Raw genomic sequence first — 21,239 nt, 5'->3', positions numbered from 1 at the left:
GCTTGCCCCACATGCCACTTTCAACCACTTTCGTTGGCTGTAGCAGAGCGGCCATTAGATTTAATAAAGCTGCGTTGGGATAGTGAGGCGATAGCAGTTAGCCACTCTCTCTCTCTCTCTCTCTCTCTTTCTCTCTCTCTCGCTCTGTGTTTTAGCCCCATAATTATCTGACTGACTCGACGCGACTTTTGGACCCTAAAAGCCAGCCGAAAATGTCACTCACGAGATAAGATTAATTGTGCCCAAGCAAATGTGAATATCATTCGCGAAGCTTCATTTTTGAAAAAGCTCATTAAAGCATTATCCTTTAGCTTCAGTTTCAGTTTCAGCATCAGTTTGAGCTTTAATCCAATTACTTTTGGGGGTTGACAAAGGCGTATATTAAGAGCATAAAAAGCGAATGCAAAGTGCCATAGAATTTGCGTAGTTAAACCGAAATGCGAACAGAACTCAGCTGCCGCAGAGTCATTATACTTATTATCACACCTGTCGTGTCTCACACAGACACACGCACACACACACACAGAAGAGAAAGCAATTGTCAAAGCTAAAGCAAAAGAAAAACGAAGAGAAAAGAACATTCACAAAAAAAACAACAACTCGACTGGCGCAATGCAAAGTGAGAAACGATAAGGACACAAGACAGCCAACTGAAGGACATCACCTCAAGCAGTGACGCTGGCCCCGAGGACAATCGGTAGCAGGACAAGAAGCTGTCGCTGTAGCTGATGTTGATGCTGTGGCAGTAGCAAGGACAACCGTAAAACGACGTCGACATTAACTTCATTTACGTCTCGCCACAGTTGAAATAAACGACTTTACGACACTGGCGGATTTGCTAAAAAGTAAGTTGAGCACTCGACTTCCCCCTGTCCCCTCTTCCATCTCCTCCCTCCTCCACTTCTGGCTCTTGGCCAGGTGATTTCCTCTTGCCAAGTTTCGTTGTTTTTTTGTTTCCACCTTCTTCTTTCACCTGCCACAGGCTGCTGTTCATTAACGCCGCCCAATGCGCGGCCTGTTGTTGGATGATGTTAAAAACCGACGCCAGCTGGCGGCAACAGCAACAACAACACCAACAACAACATCGACAACAACAACAAGAAAGAAGTCAACTAGGTGACTTCCGGCAAGCGAGTTGACGTTGACCGTTGTGCCGGATGTGCCAAGTGTTGAGCGTTGAGTTCGAGCTCAGTAAATTCCTGAAATTTCGCTGTTCACTCAGCCCATTCACTCGCTCTCATTCTCATTTCCATTCCGAATTCCCTTAAATGCCAGACATTATTGCAATTTGCTGTACGTTAAGCAAAGTATGCAGCGACCGCTTTCCCCTTCCCTTCTATAAGCAAAAACACAAAATTAATTTATCTTATATTATGCGAACAGTTCGTAAGCAGCTAGAAAATGAACTTAAGCCGCAAAACTACTTTTCTATTGATTTAAGACGGTGGTAGTAAATAATTGGAATTGCGATAAAAATCACATTATAATATTCGCGAAATAATACGAATTTATTTGCATATTTTGATAAGCGAAAATAAAAACAAAATTTAAATTGGTTAAAATAACAGGAAAATGTAATACCCATTTTTTCCTTTTGAATAAATCATAGTCTATAATTGATTAAAATAATATTAAAATTTGCAGAATTTCTAGATATATTTTGTTCTTTAAAAACTAAATTAAAATTGCCTAAAATAACTTTAATAAATAATATAAAAATCGTGCTTTGAAAAACTTTTGCAAAAATAATTTAAACTCGATGTAAAAAACAATGTTTCTCTCGCTTACAAAAATAATAACGTAATGTCGATTAAAAAAGCAATTGAATCACATATTCATATTTATAATACTTTTGCAAAAATAACCAGAAATTTACTAAAATAACTATTCAGTAAAGGTCATACATTTATTTTACTTTGGTGACTGTATTTTTTAGATAATTGGAAAAGATAAAGAGAAATGGAATGCAGTTTTTTTTACTTAAGTTTAAATAAACAGAAAATCAATGTAAGGAGCATAATATGAAGTTTAAAGAGTAGTGAACACTCGGGTGAATACTTTTGAGAACAGACATTTAATTCTTAACATCCTAGGTCTTTTATAAAGTTTCTTATCTCTAACGGACCTACCTAGTATAGAAGAACTCTTTTTCTATTTCCGTTTATGTGATACAACACATGAACAATTAACATCCTCAATTGCATTCTCAAGTAGTTAAAATTATCTTGTCACAACGTAGTTTGCTCGAAATATATTTTTGGGTATTTAAAATTAACACGTCACAGCGTGGGCTACATTCTTAAAATATTATCTTAGTTGTCCAGTGTTTTTATGAGATGTGAATAAATATGGTGCTATTTTTATTTAGTCTTAGGTTTACTCGGTGATTGTAACATCTTTATGTTCATGCTTGAATTATGTATAAAGTTAGTTATTATGCAGCAATAAAAACTATTAAAAAATTGTTCAGCAGAACTTTAAATATTAATCCACAATATCTAAAGACTTGCATTTATATTAATTATTATTTTACTTTTCAAAAATTGGTTACATTAGTATTAAATTAAATTGGCTTCCGCGTATACCATTATTTTTTCTATTTTGCTAATGATGTGTTAAATTTGTGCTGTATATAAATGCATAAACAAATTTAATTCCAATTTAATGCCAACCGCTTCAACAAACGTTTTTTGTTTGCTTGCAAATCCAGAGAATTGAATGCTTTATGAATATTATTGTGTTCTATTTGGACTGTCGTTTTGGCCGTTACTCATGCGCCGCGTGGTTGCACGTAGATTAAAATACATTCGCTGGCGTTGTGTAGCATATTTTGCGGCTGCGCCGTTAGCGAAAGCGAAGCCAACCAAATGCAGTTTGCCTGTTTGCGCCGCTTTGCCTGACAAATTGCCGCGGGCTCACACAAATCACACGGCATTCGCCCGTTCTCACTCCTCACTCCTCATCCCTTCTCCCCTTTCAACGACATGTCGCATACCACATGCCACACACAGTTGGCCAAGCAGCAGCAGCAGCAGCAGCAGTAGTTGATGCATAAATGTGCGGGCACAACACAGCTGCTGCAGGTGGCATTAAGGCAGCTTAGGGCTGCTAAAATGGAAAATATTAAAAGTTGCTGCCGTTGGCTGTTCACTGTTCGCTGTTGGCTGTTGGCTGCCACATGCCACATGCTCCGCGTACCGTGACTGTGACCATACAACCAAAAGCAAAAAATGTCACACAAATATGTGGCACATTCACGCCGCACACAACGCTTCCCACCTCATCCACCTGGCTCAACTAAAAAGTATCACAATTCAAGCCCTCATCATGCTGGTTGCCTCAAATGGATTCATGTGTGTGTGTGTGTTGGTGAGATGCATCGCTCTTTCAGCTCTGACAATGACAACACACAAACACAAGCAAACACACACGAATTTCCGCTTGGCCAGCTCTCCCTTTCTCTGTGCATTAGACAATAATAGTTATGGCCGACATAAAGCGCAAAGTACTCAATGGGAATTATGCACAAAAAAAAAATACAAACCTCAACCAAAAGAAGTTTGTCAGCTTTTGCTCTAAAGTTGAACCAAAATCCCACAACACCACAATCTCTTTGCAAGCTTGGCAACATTTTCAATGTTATACGAGTATATTAAAAAAAAAGAATGTGTATAAAGAAAAAAAGATGAAGAGAATAATAATAAGAGCCACATTGAAGAATAAAATTATGTTTATTTGGTTGCTACGGCAAAGGCAGTAGGTAAACATGAAACTTGTGAGGAAACTTGTACTTGAAGCATACTTGAAATTATGCTCCTTGTTGGGCTCCTTCTCGTTTCATATAAGTTTATTTCTATACTTGTGTAGTTCGCGTACTTATTGAATCTTGAATTTCAAGAGAAATGCGCCCCAAAGAAAGAAACACACACACACACAAACAATTTATTCAAGCAGCCAGCAAAACCAACAGCGACGCGAGACAAGTTTTCTTTAAGCTCAGAAAAACAAGAATAAAGAAGAAAATGCTTAAAGCAACGCATACAACATACAACATAAAAATAAAATGAAAAACATTGTAAACATGTAAAAGTGAGACAGCTGTTGGTACACGAGAGATGGCAGCATTAATCGTAAACTGAAACTGAACTCTCGCTTCACTGCCAAATGAAAGCCACAAAAATGTAGCATACTTTTCAGGGCAGGGCAGCAACATGTTTACAACTCTTGTTTGAGCTTGTTTAAAGTTTAGCGAACGCAACATCAAGTAGTTTTATGCATTGCATCATAATCGTGATGCATTATTATTATTGAATCGTTAAATATTATTAGTTATTTTTATTACAAATTTAATCTGCCAAATAATAAAGAAAGTTCCAGCAAAGTCTCCTGCGCAATTGAAATACTTAATGTTTCCTAAATAGTTTTTTTGTACATCTCTTACACAACTACAATTGAAGCTTATACTTCAGCTGCACTTTTCGAATAAAGTTCTTCACTGCTGCCATAAAAAAATGCTAAGCAAAAAATGTACAATCGAGAATTTCCATTCTCAAATTGATTGGCAAGTAAAATGCAACAATGAGAAATCAAATTTGCTTGCTTCTCTTAAATCGCTTCAAGCATTGCTTTAATACAATACCAAAAGGAAGCAATCCTGATGATTTTTCATTTCAAACAAAGCTTAATACATATTCATATGTGTGCTCGGCAATATTTGGAAATTGGAATCTATTTTGATTAGTCGCCTATTTTTAGGCACACACAATTCGCAACTTGAGCTGAGGAACATGCTCGCATCTCTTTACTTCAGCACGACCCAATACACAAGCATGACAAAAACACACACAGACACGCACACACACACACACACTCATAAACAAATCGACACACATATGTATGGTAAATGTTATCACTTCGTGTTTATCGCGAACGCATCGCGCCAGCACGAAAACGAAGACGATGGAAGAAGGAAGAAGGAGCCAAAGGAATCTGCGACAGTTTTCCATTGTGCCAAAATTGTTAGTGTCGAGTGCTGAGTGCTGAGCGCTTCTCTTAGCTTTTTTCCCTTTGGCTTTTGCCTCCTTCGCTGCGTCTTCGCAGTCTTTCGTCCTTCATCCTTCTCGCTCTTTCCATCGTTGTTGTTATTGTGATGACGCCGTTTTGCTGTTATTATGCTTGGCATTATCATTGTATCGTCCTTGCCTCGACTCCTGCACACTCTCCACGTCTCCTCATCCTTCACTTCGCCTTCTCTTTGGCTGACTGTGGCAATTTTTATTGTTGTAGCTAAACCCGAGTTCTTGTTTTTTTGGCCATGCTGCAGCCAGCAGCCAGCAACCAGCAGCATGCGGGCGAAGGAGGACGAGTTGAGGGCGTTTTGCTGGCGTCGTCACTGGCGTCTAGCGGTCGCGGCGCCAAAGTTTTCTTTATGACCTCTGTCAGATAGTCGAAGCTCCCTTCCAGACCCAATTGCTGGCAGCCAGAATTGATTGATAAGCTTTTCGTGAACACTGGAAAACAGAGTCGGGAGCCGAGAGACGATGGCACTCGTTTTGCGGTTTGTTGTCTTCTCTCTCCTCTCTGTGTCTGTGCTGAATTTTATGTTGTTTACGCTTACATTTTAAGAGATTACGCATACGCCACGTTCGACTAAAGCTGCAAAAATCAGGCATTAACTTTGCACATAAAAAGCAAAGTGGAAAACCACTTTGGTTTCATCCTTCCATTGGCTGCATGCAACATTTTGTCTCTGCGTTGCAAGTTCCACATGTGTTGACTGACCCTAGCTCATCCGATTCCCCCCGCAGAGGAGTGGAGGCCACAGCTCGTATACTTGACCCCAAAGGACATTAACATGCACATGTTTTTGTTGTTGTTATGACTGTTGTTTTTATTGTTCTTGTTGAGACCGCTGTTGGCTATTAAACAACAAACAACTTGAAAATGTAGCCAATAAAAAACCTCCCACTAATTTGACCCACGTTGAAAGTTTTATGAACCACAGGCCAAAGTTAAATATTGCGGCTAATTACGCCTGTAACTTTGTGTGTGAATAATAGGAAGTATGTGCTGCCATCTCTTTCATTCCATAACTTGCCATCTCACTCGCTCTCGCTCTCGCTCTCTCTCTCTCTCTCTTAGTCTATCTGCCAGGGTTAATTGCATTTTTTATCGCGCTGAACAACTCTTTAATGGCCATACGCACCAGCACTTTATTCCATCGAATCCCAAGTCAATGCCGAGCTTTATGAATTCTGATTTGGGAGTATTTCGTTTCCCGTTGGGAAAATGTGTGAAAAACTATTAAAAGCAGACACAACACTTTTTGCACTGTTCCATGTTTCATGCGTGTTGCGGAAATTTAGTGATACACAATTAAAAGAAGAAAGGAAACTACTGTCGAGTGTGCTCGACTTTCAGATACCCGCTACTTATTTTAAATAAAACATATTCTAAAAATCTTTCAAATTAATATTCGAAAAAAATACTAAAATACACCGAAGGCTATGTTTAGTATATAACACCATATTCTAAAAATATACTAAATTAATAAACCCCATAAATACTAAAATATGCTGAAGGCTTTGGTATAAAAACCCGTATTCTAAATACATACCAAAAAATATATATAAAGAAAATACTGAAGAATGTCTTAGGAATATATTTGGTATAAATCAAATTCAGAAAATACACCAACTTAATATACCGAAAAATACTTAAATATACCAAAGGGTTTATTTTGGTATATAAAACCCATATTTAAAAAAGAATAGCGACTAATACTAAAATATACCGAACGCTATATTTAGTATATCGATACATAAATCGTGCAGATAAGCGAATAGACACAAAGTTATAATACCCTTTTACGCCATGATTAATGGGTATAAAAACACCAATCTGAATCGAATTTTAAAGCTTTAACAATGTTGTAAAACAAATCACTAAATTTCAGCTTATTTCCCTATCACTTGTAGTTCTTTTCTTTTCGATAACTGTTTAAATTATTTCAACTAAATTCTTTGTCACAATTTCGTTATTTTTCCCCAAATTTTGTGTTCTCTCTTTGCGCCTTTCTACAGCTCGCGAAGAAACATTTTTTACGCGGTTTATGACACAAGTGAAATGTAATTCATAATGTACAAAAATTTTAATGCCGCCTGAAAAATAAGGTCCAATAAATAATCCTTAATGTGCCTTTGTGCGCCATGTCCTGCCACCACACACAGAGCACACTCCGACTCCTTCGACCGCACATATGTAGGTGTATCTATGCACTGTGTGTGTGTTTGTATATATGTATATTATACTATATTGTACTCGTCGTATGTTGTTGGCTCGTGTGTGATTTCGTTTAACACGTCTGTTGTGGCTGCTTTGCTGTTGTTGTCGCTGTAACCACATTCGCCCAGTCATAAATATATTCGTTTGCTGCTGTTGCTGTTGGCGTTGCTGTGGCCATCATGTTGTGACAGTGTTATGACGTAGCTGCCACCTACAACAAAGTAGAGAAATTGCCATGGCAAATTTGTCAGCTTTTCATCGCATCGCATCGCGAATGCGGACCAACAACAATATAAATTGCACGATTTTTTTCGCCTTTCGCCTTTTGTTTTTTCACGTTTCATTTTTTCATTCGCTCGCCATTATTTTGCATAATTTTATACGAGCTGATTACAGTTGAATGACACTAGCTTTTGCCAGCACATTAAGGCTTCAAACACCTTTTTGAAAACAGCTCAAAAATGGAATGCCCAAAAGCAAAAATCATTTTTTTCCTAATAGTATTTCCTTTCATCATTTATATATTTTGCATACTTTTGATACGAACTGATTAAAGTTTAATATGAGGCTATTTAGGCTTCATTAGCTTTAAAAGTAATTTAAAATTTCTAATAAGATTACAAATATTTGAATTGTAGAGAAAATATAATAAACAAGATGCATATTCATTTTATAATTTTATTTTTATTGAACAATTAAGAAGCAATCAGGATTAAGCGCAATTAATTGTATTATAAAATAACTATTACACATATAGTAAGCTGAAGGCTTGCCTCACTCTAAGCTTGTGTCATTGGCATTGAGTTCATAGGCAGCCGAGGAATTATGGCTAATTAATTTAGTTAGTTTGGCTGTCAGCAGCTTTCCTTGGCTCAAAGCGACACCAGAACAGCTCACGAGGCTCTAATCGAAAGCCAACAATGCTGCTCAACATGTCCTGCGTTGTGCGTTCTCCTGGCAGCAGCTGAAACCTGAGCACCAGCTGATAGATGAGGGATTTCACCTCCATTAAGGCCATGCGATTGCCAATGCAACTGCGTTGACCAATGCCAAAGGGCAGATACGTAAATGGGCGAATCTCATGCTTGTGCTCATCATCGAATCGCTCGGGGCGAAACTCTTCGGGCTCCTCAAAGTTATCCGGATCGTGATGCAGTGCCACAATGGGTATGTGCACCAGTTCGTCCTTGCGTAGTTTCACCAGCAGCTCATCCTGCTCGTCACGCAGCTCAAAGTCCGCACCGCACATGCGATCAACAACGATGGCTGGTGGCCACTTGCGTAGCGACTCTGAGATCACACAGTCCAAATACTTCATGCCCATCAGACTGTCATAGTCAAGGGGTTTGCCATCCAGCTTCTGCTGCACTTCCTCGATCTCCTCGTACAGCTTCTGCTGCACTTCGGGATTCATTAAAAGTTCGTAGGTGGTGAAGCACAAGCAGGTGGAGACAGTCTCGAAGCCAGCCGAAAAGAAAAGCAGACACTGTGCCAACACATCCTCATCATTGAACTCAGCTGCATCGGCTTGTATTCCCTCTGGTCTCGCCTCCTGTTCCTTGAACAAACGCTGTGCCTCCATTAGCTGTTGTATCATATCTGGACGCACAATATTACGCTCTTTGCGTTCCTTCATGGCGCCAAATACCAAACGCTTAAAGTAAGCCACATTGTTCATGTCCATAACTTGTACTCGAAGTGCCTAAAAAAGTGATAAACTCAATGAGAAAGGCATTTATACAAGTATAAGAGCTACAAAAACTATTTCAATTTATTTTTCCGTATTACATAAAAAATAGTACGTGGTTAAATTATCAAAAAAAAAAATTTGTGTGCGTAAAATATTAGAAAGCATTATTCCAAAATTTCGTAGCTGTAGCTCTAATAGTCTCTGAGATCGTAGCATTTTCCGGATAGTCAGACAGACAGACGGATAGTTCAGTTATTGTAATCAGAAGAACTGTATAAGTTCAACTTTATAGCTATTTTTTGCCCATTTCTTCAATTTTGTTCATTAGTTAGTTATGATAGGAATTGGTGTTAGGTCGCTGGCGAATGAAATAACTAAAGGCACATACTTATTAATGTAAACAAACTGAATAAGTTAAGAATCAAAAATTCTTATATTTTGTCGATCAATTATTGAAAATGTGTCCAATATGTACATGTAAAAAAGTAAAGAAACTAAACAATGCAATTCCATTTGAGTTATTGAAATTGTATAAATATAATAGATAATCAAACGAATATCTATATAAATCTGAACGATAAACTACATCAAGAAAATTACAGTGAACACAATGAAAAGAACATTAAGCAGGCCTAATTTACTGATTTTTGATCAGAACGGGCGAATACAGTCAGTAAATTTATGGATGTTTACACTACATATACTAAATATCTCATCATATTATATATTCACTTACCTTCATCAAACGTGGAAGCAGAATGTAGAGCATGACCTTGAGGCCACCCCAAAAGCTGAACTGCAAGACGCGTTGTCCCAGGGTAAAGAACTCGTTCTGCTGATCCACAAAACTGTTGACCTTGATGCCAAAGGCGGCTGTGGCAATCACATCGTTGGTGTAGCGAGTGAAGAACTCCTTTAGCTCCAGTTCCACGCCCTCGTTGTTCTCCTGCTTCAGTTGGCGCTCCACATAGCTCACAGCTTCCACATTGCAGGCATTGATCAACTCAAACATAAGGCGAATCTTGACGCCAGTGAATGCGGGCGTCAATGTCTGACGCATATGCTTCCAGCGACGATCTCTCAGGGAGAGCAAAGATTTCGATATAACCGAATCGTTGCCGGTGGCATTCTCATCCGTAATGCCTTTGCGGTGATTTGTAAAGTTGTCGAAATGTTTGATGCCCACCTGACGTATCAGTTCTGGATCGGCCAGATAGTAAAGCGGCTCGCTTAGATTGTAGATACCGTAGATTTTATTCTGCTTCAGCTGCTGATGCAATTCCAGGCTGTGCTTCAGGTAGGAGCCACTTCCCATTAGCACTGACAGCGGTGTATTCCCAAGCAGCGGCTTAGGCGGCAAATGTGCCACGCCCCGACCTCTAAAGAAGCCGAAACTCGAAACCGTCCATTTGTACAGCAACACGCCAATAATCGCGAGCAGCAAAAACAATTCCACGAGCGCCATGGCCACAAAAAAGGGGGGTGACGGTGGCGAGCGGGGTGAAATACACACAATAGAATCGACGCTCTACACGATAGAGTCACTGCTCTTTATCGTCTTACTTCACCGACCGGTAAAATGCCACTGAAAAACCAGCTGATTACTCTCCCCAAATATATATGCACTCTACACACAATTGTACTTATACAATGAGCGAGAGAGAGAGCGCCGTTGAGTGGGAGCCAGAGAGCGCGAGAGCACCGGCAGCTGTTATGCTTGCCTTGGTTAAAAGAGAGCGAGCACGTGATATACTATATTAAAAGAGAACACGAAAACAAATGTTTGACATGCAAAGTAGCGAGCGCATGTAAGAAAAAAACATTTATTTACTGAAACAATTAATAAAATACATGAAGTTAAACGAAACGCAATTTATAAAATGTAACTGCCTAAAACTACAAAAAAAGCTATCTGTATGTTAGATAAGGAAAGGATTACCAATGTCAATGTGGGCGATCAACTCTACTTTCAAACATTATCTCTCACTCGCTCTCTTGGTCAGTTGCATTTCATCATAGTTGGGTACATGGCACAATACAAAATAGTTAATACGATAAAAATAGAAAATAAGTGGAGTATTTACCATAATATATTATCAATGCAAAGGTCGCATCCCTAATTCGTACACGTATCGATAATAAATGTACTTGATAAAAAAAAGCTAACAAGCTAACTAAAAATAATAATTACATTAGCAAATGTATCACACGACTGCAGTTTATATACAAAGCTGTAGTAAAAAGAGGTGTAGTATGAAAGCACTGCTTGTATGCAATCTTCGCTTTAATCTGCTTGCAGGTTTAGCGCATAGCGAGCAAGCAGTGCAACTGCTTGATTGTAGTGGAAAGATCTTCAGCCCTTTGCAATGAATTGCCTGAGTCTACCTTCGAAATCAATAGATAGTTACTTTTTAATATGTCTGCAAACAAATATACTAAGCACTTTCAATAAATATGAACTATTACAGTTTACAAAAATACAAAATGATTCTTTATTTTGAATTTGACAAAGAGAACTTTGCAATAATTTATTGAACTATAGAGAGAAGTAAACAAGCCCGAAATGGTTTGTTAAAAGTAAAGAGAAGTTACGTTTATTTCAAATTCTTATGGCTTCAACTTGCAACAAATGACAAAAATTAAAAATCAAATGGACAAAGAAATATTCTTCAAATAATAATGCTGGTTGCCAAAAATACCACAAAATGAAAACATCTTTGTGTGCATCTCTGATAAACATTCCAAATACTGTGAACATTTGTCATTGTCAATGGAAGCCATTTGAATGTCTCCCACATTCTTATCCATTTACGTATTGTGTTTGTTAATTCATTTTCAACGAGAATGAGAATGAAATGAGAGTTATCTCGGTCGAGTTACAGTTATGCTATTCATTTGCATTGATTAAATTCGATGTCAAAGTAAAATTGACATGCGGATAGACTTCTTCTATGCATACATATTAATTCAAATTAATGAGCAAGTGTGTGTGTGTGCGTATTTCAAATCTAATATTCAGCATGTGTTTCTGTTGCCAGTCCCAACTGATTTGTCCTCAACGCCAACGCCAACTGCGACTACGACTGTGGCATAAACTAATTTCAGCATTAATCCCCTTAAGTGACTCAACTATTTATAATAGAAGAGACTTGGCAAAACAGCACAAAAACCATAATGAAAACACACACTTACACACTCTCACACACGTATTTATTTCTAGCAAAAAGTAAAGTGCAAAGCAGGTGCACAACGTGTCCCATCAACTAGGAAGTGAAAGCAAACTCTACGAACTACCAAACTGAAATCAAAATGAAAGTTCTGTCACTTGCTTTAGCCTGAAACTGAAGCCCACACTTCAGCAAACGAGGGCAGTTCAATGAGTAGTCCAAACTTCAGTCTTGAAATCTAAACTTAAGATGGCCTGCAAGCAAAGCTCTCTGTATATTAAAAATGTTTTTTTCGGCTTGGAAACTTTAGTGTTTTCTGCTCGTTTCACATTCGTGCTAATTCTAGCCAAAGCCAAAAGCAAAATGTGGACACTGAGAAAGTCTTTGTGTAATCAAAGCACGTCTGAAACAAATGACAAAATTTGGTTGCATTTAGTGAATATTTAGTGAGACAGTCTCTGCCTCTGTGTGTGTGTGTGTGGGTGTGTGTGTGAGTGGTATTTGGGCACGCGCCAAGCGGTTGAAAGTGCTGGAGAAATGAGAAATTATTGCAGTCGACTTTTAGGGGGAGAACTGAAAAAAAGATGAAAGCGCAGAAAATCAAATGTACGAGTATCTTGAAAAATGCAAATGACATTTGGATTTCAGCTTGAAGACAAACTGTCTATCTCATTGCCTCAGTCTGAGACATCTTCTCACTCTTTCGCTCTCTCTGTCTCTCTTTCTCACTCTTCAATTGCTGCTGAGTTGTTGTGCTTATCTCAATCGGCAAAGTGAAAAGCGAATAAATGCAAAGTAAGTGTGCTCAACACACCGGCAATGAGTGATTGTGTGTTGCGTGTTCAAGGCATTCGCCAGATGCCTTTTATTGTTAAGCAAATATTTTGTCGAGCGTCGTGACACTACGAATAAAATGAAATGAAACAAAACGAGCCAAAACGAAGAGGCGAAAGTTCTAGGGAAAACGCAAACCAGAATGGAGATGCGTCTGCATAGATATTGCCAGATAGAACTGAGAAGATATCTAATGTGTTTACATTGGCAGCAAACCAACAAAGAAACTCGCAAAACACACACAAAAAAAAAGCGAATATTTTTTACCACGTACTTCAAGTTTTTTCTTGTCTTCTTTTTTTTCTTTGTACACTTCATCGCCGTGTCCTGCTGTCCTGTCGTCCAAAAGTCGTGCTGTCTTCATGTCCTGCCAGCTGCCGACAACCCACACTCCCAACTCCTACTACTGCTACTGCTGCCCTTGCCTCCTGTTGTCCTGGGGTCAGGCAGTTTGAATTGGCTGCTCTCGTTTGTCCTGATGTTTTCGCTTCTCAGTTCACAACTCTCAACGTCGTTTTTTCTTCGCTTTTTATACCTGCTAACCAAAGAGTAGAAGGGTATTATAACTTTGTGACATGCAAAAGGAAGCACCTCCGATCCCATAAAGTATATTTATTCTAGAACAGCTTTAACAGCCGAGGCGATATATTCATGTCCGTCTGTCTGTCCGTCCCTATGAACACCTTAATCTCAGAGACTATACGAGATAAAACTATCATTTTTTTCGACAACACTTGTTTTGTTGGCACGCAGATCAAGTTTATTTCAAATGTTGGCCACGCCCACTTCCGCCCTAGCGAATCGATAAAAATCGAATAACAAGTGTAATTTTAAAGCTAGAGTCGCAATGTTTGGTGCATAAAATAATAACTCCAGTATTTATGATTTCTAAAAGTTTAGTTGCGATCACATATTATAGAAATTATTTAATAACTAAAAAGAGAAAGGGTGTGCTAGCAACTAAGGCCATCGACTCGAGATATTATAGATCAGATCAGATATTATAGAAATTATTTAAGAAATACTTTTGTATGGCAAAAAAAAGGCTTCTTATTATGAAACTTTGTTGATTTGGCTTACAATCTGGTATATTTTCCACTCTATGGTATATTATAAATGTTGTACTATATCAATATGTAGTACTCATCAATATACTAAATATAACATTAGGTATTTTGGAATTTTTGCAGTATATTAATTTGGTATATTTTAAAACATATTTCGCACAGTTTGATATGTTTAGGTATCTCACAGTCGAGCACACTGTAGCTTTCTTTCTTACTTGTTTTTTTTTTTTTTGTTTTATGTGGTTTTTTTCTCTGGTTTTCTGTTTTCTGTTTTATGTGCCATTTCCATTAGAATTGAAGTGCCGCAAGACTTGAAAGTGAACCATCCCCACGTCTCCAAGGTCCTTCTGAGTCCCGTGTCGTTTGCCGTTGTCCTTGTCGTGTGGGTGGCGACGACTTTTGCTTCTCAATTCGCATTTGGCGCAATGCTGATATGCGTTTTTAGCTGTTTCTCTCGCTCTGGCCTGATGCTGCTGTTACTGCTGCTGCTGTTCACTTTTGATCTGGACAAAAGCAAATCAAATATTTGTCGTATGAAGGCAAATGTTATGGCATTTCTTCCAATTAGTCGCAAATGTTTTGCTTTAATTAATTACGACTAATATCTGCTCTTCAATAACATGAAACAGGACACGACGAGCCACAGCATCAACAACAACAACAGTAACAGCAACAACAACAACAACATTAAACATGTGACAGCACAAACATTTGCTTAGCTTCATGTAAATTTTGCCACTGGCAAAATAAGTGTGTAAGTATGGGTGTGTTTGTGAGCTTGTGGTCGACGGTATGCGTGTGTGTGTGTGTGTTTGATGCTGTATAAACACGCACTTGGCATATTTCTTAAATAATGTTTATCTCCTTTCGAGTGCCAGCTGGCCTTAAACATAAATGCCTCACATTTCAAGTGCTCCCTCTCCTCTCCTCCCCCTCCCCACTGCCCTTGTTACCCTCTTTGATTGCCTCAGCATTTAAAGCGACCCTTGGAGAATTTATTTGCTAGATTCTCATTACAAGTGTGTAAAAATCTCTGTGTGTGACTTTGCCAGCCTTCAGATCTTTCAAAGTGAAATATTTCGGGTATTTTATTTTGTTTTTTTTTTCTCCTTATTTTTTTTTTTTGGGTAACATAACCTCAAAGTTATAGACCTAGTTTCGGCCATAAGTTGGACAACTTATTGCCTGATATCCTGTAGACACGTGCCAACTGCGAAGAGTTCCTTCACCACGTTGTTTTTGTTGATTAACATTGCAAATGCAAACGTCGCTTATCGGCTTCAGCGCATTACGTATACGCAATAAAACAGAAATAACAAGCGAAACACAACGCGAACAAGAGCGAAAGCAACTGACCAAATGGCATTATGGCAAATGGCCATGGCAACAAGCAATCGAAATCCGCTTTGAATAACTGCTTATTGGAATGCCAAAATATATATATATATATGTATGTGTGTATAAATGTATTTCGATAATCGCTCCATAAAAGGCTTACAGAAGTGCATAATGGGGAAATCCCCGACGCATACAAAATACGCACACACAGAGAATTTGTTTGCATAAAATGTTAATTTATTGCCTTTATGTCAGTTTCAAATGCCAGGATCTATTGTATGTTATGTTATTATATAGAATTGTTGTGATGCATGTGTGTCTCATGCCGAAAAATATGGATTAAATTGGTTTATATGCATTTCCAGTTTTAGATTTATGATGGGACTCAGCAAAACAAAAGCCGAAAGCAAACAAACGAATTCGCATTGCATAGCACACAACATGAGCGACCACATATTGTTTTGTAGTTTGCCCATAAATAAATGAAAAACCATCGCATCTGCATTAAAATAACATTTAGCATTATAAGCAAAGTTTTATATTGATTTGTTTCTGTATTCCCCAACTCATCTCATCTCCTCCTCCTCCTTCTCTTCTGGCTGGAGAAAGACACCTGCGAATACGTGACCTTTCAATTTATGTGAGCATCGAAGCAAATCGAAAACATTTTTTATGCCCGCATCAAATTTATGACCAGTCGCAAGCCTCCCTCTATCTCTTTCATCGCTCCCTTTTCTATCTCTTTCACTCTCACTCTCTCTATCTCCCTCCCTCCTTCTCTCTCTCACATGTGTCTGTGCATGGACATGTCTGACTGTGGTTGTGCCTGCTCGGCTCCTAACTCCCGCGTCTAAATTCGATATCGGATTTTGCCCACAGCACTCGAAATTTGTCTGACAAATATTTGCCTCCCGGAACTGGCGATAACGCGTTTTCCCCAAACGTTTGCTCAAGTCTCACACCCAACAAGAAATATACCAAAATGCGAATGCTACAGAGCAGTGAGCTCGACTGCAAAACACTTGCCACACAGAGTCCAGTACTTGTATAAGATATTGCCAATTAAAAACTCAATACACAATACAAACTGCAACTTTTTTGATCTAGAATTTATATTACCTTATATTCATAGGTTAGAAAGCTGACAGTCTGCATAACATATTTTAGTACTCTATGGTATACTTTGAATGTAGTACTATATATGTATACCAATATACCAAATAGAGTCTTTGGTATTTTTTAATATTTTTGCGGTATATTAATTTGGAATATTTTAAGAATTTTTCACTGTTTTGCTTTCATTAAAATTGAGTTTTGTAGCTTTCTTACTTGTCTAAGACTAAACTTGTTCCATTTGGCTGCTCATTCTAGTTTCGTTTTTCGTCTGCTGCTTGTTACACACATTACCAATTACGTATAATACTTTGCTGTCACATGAATTGCAAAGTATGAAATGAAATACTGGGCGCTGTTAATGAATTTGTAGATTGCCATATAGGATGCGGCAACCTGTGCGCTCTGTTGTTATACCCGGCAAATAAAGAGAGAGGAGATTGGTATATTCATTTAAAACAAATCATCTCCGAACACTTATAAATAATTATGTTATTCTCTCTAAGCAACTTTTCCACCTTGTTTGTCTTAATATCTGCACAGAAAAAAAGGTGCTTAAATCGGGAATAAATATATGAGTTAAATATATTATTTAAAAATTCAAAATTGATGAAGGTAAAATCAAAATTTAAGATTAAAATTCTACAAAAATTCTAGTTTGCACCTTCCTAAAATTCAAGGTTTAATCTTGTTTAAAGAGCGGAAAAATCTCAACTTTGAGCCAAGAAAGCAAAATCTTAAAACTACATTAAACATTCTACAACAATTTTAGATTGAATATAACGACTCGAATGTTGAGCTAGTAGACTACGACAGTTAAAGCCACAAAATTTGATAAGCAGATCTAAAAAGAGTTAATCGTTTACACAATTGCTCTTTAATTTTTGTAACAATAATATTCATAATGCTTTTCCTTGAACGATAATACAAATTTGAAATGATTGAAGACTGAAGAATTCTTCTGTTTTAAATCAATGATTATAATAAGCTTTGAATGCATAAATCAAAAGCATTTAAGTTTCTGAAACTTAGCATTCCAGTAAAATAATTTCATATTTACATTATTTACTTACAATAAGTTTTGAATTTGCCCAACGCCAAAATCATTATTGAACAACCCAACTTTATTCCATAGTTACTCAACAAAAAGTGTAAAACCATTCTTGAATGGAGTTGTTAAATAATTTAAGCAGAAAGTTTTAAGCTCGAGTGAAAAGAAATATCATTGTGACTGGTCGTCAGTTAGCTTGAAGTGAACATTTTGAGTCACAAATCACAGTCATAGTCAGAGATTCACACACTCGAATGTGGAACTGGCAGCTGCATGACAGAGCGGGAGGAGAAGAGGGACAAAAGGAGTGCCAGGGTCTATGGGGAGTGTGTGTATGGGTGTGTGGGTGTGTGTGCCAATCTATGGTCGTATGCCTAAGCGCTGATTATGACAAATATGCCACGCTTCAGTGGCTGCGATATGCTTCCCCCGCGGCGTGCCAGAATGGTTGTAAATAGAGGCGGAGGAGGGGGGAGGGAGGAGTGTGCATTTAGGGAGCCCCAATTCGACCCGAAAGTCGACCCAGAAAAGCGCTTATTGTGATTCGCTTGACTTGTTTGCCTTTTCGCCGCTCAGTGGCCAGTGGCTGACTTCCTATGGCCACGGCCATGACCAGGGCTAAGGACGAGACATGGAGACGAAGTCGGGCATTTTACGCAAATCCTAAAATAAATACAAGTTTTATTATTAGCATGCACAGGACACGACGCGCCCCAAACAAATAAAATAAAATAAACCAATGCCAGGCATTTTGTGTTAGAAAACCGAAACCAGAGACGGACGGACGAACAGAGACGGAGGTGGAAGTGGAGGTGGAGGTGGAGGTTCCCCCATTTTTCGGGCTACTAATGACCCTCCTCCAGGTCGAGAACCGAGCACCATGCTTAGGGATTGTCTGGGACGTCGACGACAAGGACGTCGCACAGCGTGTCAACAATTATAATGTGCAAATTGTTTGATGTATGTCACCTGCCACATTTGCTTTATTGCCGCTCATTAGAAATGCTCACAGCGAGCGCCTTCAGCTGGGATAGCTGGGAAAAAAAGGAAAGCAAGAAAAAATGGAAAACAACAAGAACAAGAGAAGCTAACAACACACATGCAGACACAACAACAACAACAACAAGAATAACAACAACAGCAGTTGGCAACAATGACACCTTCCATTAATAGCTCTGTCGTTGATGTGTGTAATACTACGCATACACTGCAAGAAAATGTTGGCACTTTAAGCCTATTAGGGAATAGAAGTACTGATAGATTGATTGACAAAAGATTTCCTATTGATTGATAAACTATATTCACTTTTTAAGCAATTCTTACGGTTCTTTTTTTATGGAAATGCGAGCGATAAAAATAATACATTCTACTGAAAAAGATGTTGAAATGTTGTTTATAAAGTTAAAAATAAAACAAGTTTTAAGCAAAGCGCATTACGTTAGACCTTTCATAATGAAAAATAGTCACTATTTAGTTCCACATAGTGTTGTTGACACTGAAAGATATTGCTAAACCTTATCGTATTTTACTTACTTTACTTTTTAAAATGGCATTAAAATACATTTACCATAATTAAAAACAAATGCATATTTACAATACTTCATTTCGTCAACCTTTACAGAATGTAAAATAATCATCATTAATAACTTGTTCTAAGAATTGTTTAATATTGTATATTGTAGATAAAAGCTGTCGAATTTCGCAGAATTCTAAGTACGATATTAATTATACAAACCACAATCACACAATTGAATAAACTTTCCAGCTTTATTGTTTTTCCAATTAACTAAGATATAATTTAATACAAAACCAAATTTGGTAATAATAATAACATTAGCAAAAGTTTAAAACCAACATAGATTCTAAAATATTCCAGAAATTTATTAATATACAGCTGTGTGCTTTAAAATAGCAGTGTTATAGATGATAAACTATATTACTTTTTGAACTAGGTTTACTATAAAGGCTATTCAATAAAATATCATATTACGTAGTAATCAAATCATTATTTACTAGGATTAACTAATTTATAAGCTATTTTGAATTTTATTATATGTACATATATGGATTTTACCACTGCTATTTCAAAGTAGCATTCATTTATTCATATTAACTGAAATATTGATTTACCCAAAGTGAAAAAAATATTGAAATATTTAAATATAAAAGCTATAAACAGTTTTGACTAAATTTTGTCTCGAAGTTGCATAATAGTATTATATTTTTCAAATTTTAAATGCGTATATAAAGAACACAGTTGTATAATATTATATATGTCTATAATTATTGCTGATTTTAAATGCACATCTAAAAAGTTTACTTACATAAATTAATATAAAAAACACTCCAAAAACAAACCCTAAAATTTAATTTTTAATTTGAGAAGACATTGTTATTAACTATACATTTTGGGTACAAGTTTGGTAGACATTAAACTGTATATATAAAATACTTTTTTAATTTTAAAAGTGCTAAATCCTTAGCAACATAAAAGCCTTACAAATACTTTACTAAAAATAAAATGTTGTATACGAAATTGCCTTTTTTACCCTCTAACTTGTTTAGTTGAATTTACCTCTGAATACCTGAATTGGAATTCGAAAAACGAAAGCAAACTGAAAGTAAGGCCAAGGGTCGTATACTTAACATATTTGTTTCGAAGCCTTGTTGGTCTCCAAGATCAAGTAATTCACACATCCTGATAGATGAGAACTATCGAACTACAGATTGATCATGACTGCAAATGGATTCCTTTGGCAATTCGAATACATTTACATTTTTGCTACCGTCAGTCAGGTTTCGCTTTCGCTCAGTGGGTTTTTCCTATTTTTGGCTTTAACACGTATTAGTTTTGCCAGCATTTGACCCCTCCAAATTGTCCACATACATATCCACATATGCACGTATGTTGGAGGAGGGTTAGCTGCGATTAATGGCAGCACATCACAAAGATTTCGCTGGCTGGCTTTATCGGATTTACCCTGGAGGGCAACTGTTGTGACATTTTGATGAATGGAATCATTCGTGAGCGAATCCTGAGCCACTGGCTTACATCGCATTGCGGATTTAGTAACCAAATGAGTTACTATACATGTGTGTGTGTGTGTGTTTGTGTGAGTGTGTACTCACTCCACTCTTCACTGTATTCGTGTGTGACGCCGCCTCACAGCAATTTTGACACATGATTTTGCATAATAAATTATAATGCATACAAATTGCCCAGCCGAACAATTGAAGTGTATTCATTTGACTGCGATAAACTCAGCCAAGCACACATACACACAGAAGTTGCGTATACGCAATGTGGCTTTCTAGCTTGTCACTGGAATGAAAACAATCAACGAGCTTAGCCTAAACTGGACGAATGCTCGAGCTGACCAACAATGGCATCCATAACTAAGCTCCGCTCTAACCCCAAAAAATAACAACAACACAAACGACACACACACATAAAAAAAAATAACAAGCAAGCCGAGAACAAAACAACAACAAAAAAAAATAAAGGGAAAAGGATTATTTTTGATTATTTTGCGTGCCTGAAAACAAATTCGTTGCTGTGGCCATTGTGAAGATAACATTGAAACTGGCAAACGCATTGTCAGTCCCCAAAAACAGAGAGCGCAAAAAAAAAATTAGAAGAGATATATATAGTATACTCGAAGAGTCGTACTTAAGTGCGGATTTTAATGGAGCAG

The 21,239-nt window shown here is 37.5% G+C and overlaps 1 protein-coding gene across 1 annotated transcript; it reads right to left on the bottom strand.

Moving 5' to 3' along the window:
- Nucleotides 1–7,948: 7,948 nt before the first annotated feature.
- Nucleotides 7,949–10,738, bottom strand: LOC133842803 (cytochrome P450 9c1). The gene is made up of 2 exons (XM_062276054.1): nt 9,711–10,738; nt 7,949–8,986 (listed from the first exon to the last, which is right to left on the bottom strand). Exons 1-2 carry the CDS (start codon nt 10,437–10,439, stop codon nt 8,123–8,125), a joined length of 1,593 nt encoding a protein of 530 aa, XP_062132038.1. The 5' UTR covers nt 10,440–10,738; the 3' UTR covers nt 7,949–8,122.
- Nucleotides 10,739–21,239: the final 10,501 nt, after the last annotated feature.

The sequence above is a fragment of the Drosophila sulfurigaster genome, chromosome 3, assembly GCF_023558435.1.
Source record: "Drosophila sulfurigaster albostrigata strain 15112-1811.04 chromosome 3, ASM2355843v2, whole genome shotgun sequence".
In the NCBI taxonomy this organism is placed as follows: Eukaryota; Metazoa; Arthropoda; class Insecta; order Diptera; family Drosophilidae; genus Drosophila; species Drosophila sulfurigaster.
Note: the sequence above shows the minus strand (reverse complement) of the source record. Positions and strands in the feature narration are given on the sequence as shown.

What these genes read in the sequence shown, in the direction of transcription:
- LOC133842803 (XM_062276054.1), bottom strand. Translation starts at nt 10,439, where the DNA reads ATGGCGCTCGTGGAATTGTTTTTGCTGCTCGCGATTATTGGCGTGTTG. An exon ending in TGCTTCCACGTTTGATGAAG is followed by an intron (nt 8,987 to 9,710) that starts GTAAGTGAATAT and finishes TCACTTTTTTAG; the next exon opens with GCACTTCGAGTACAAGTTAT.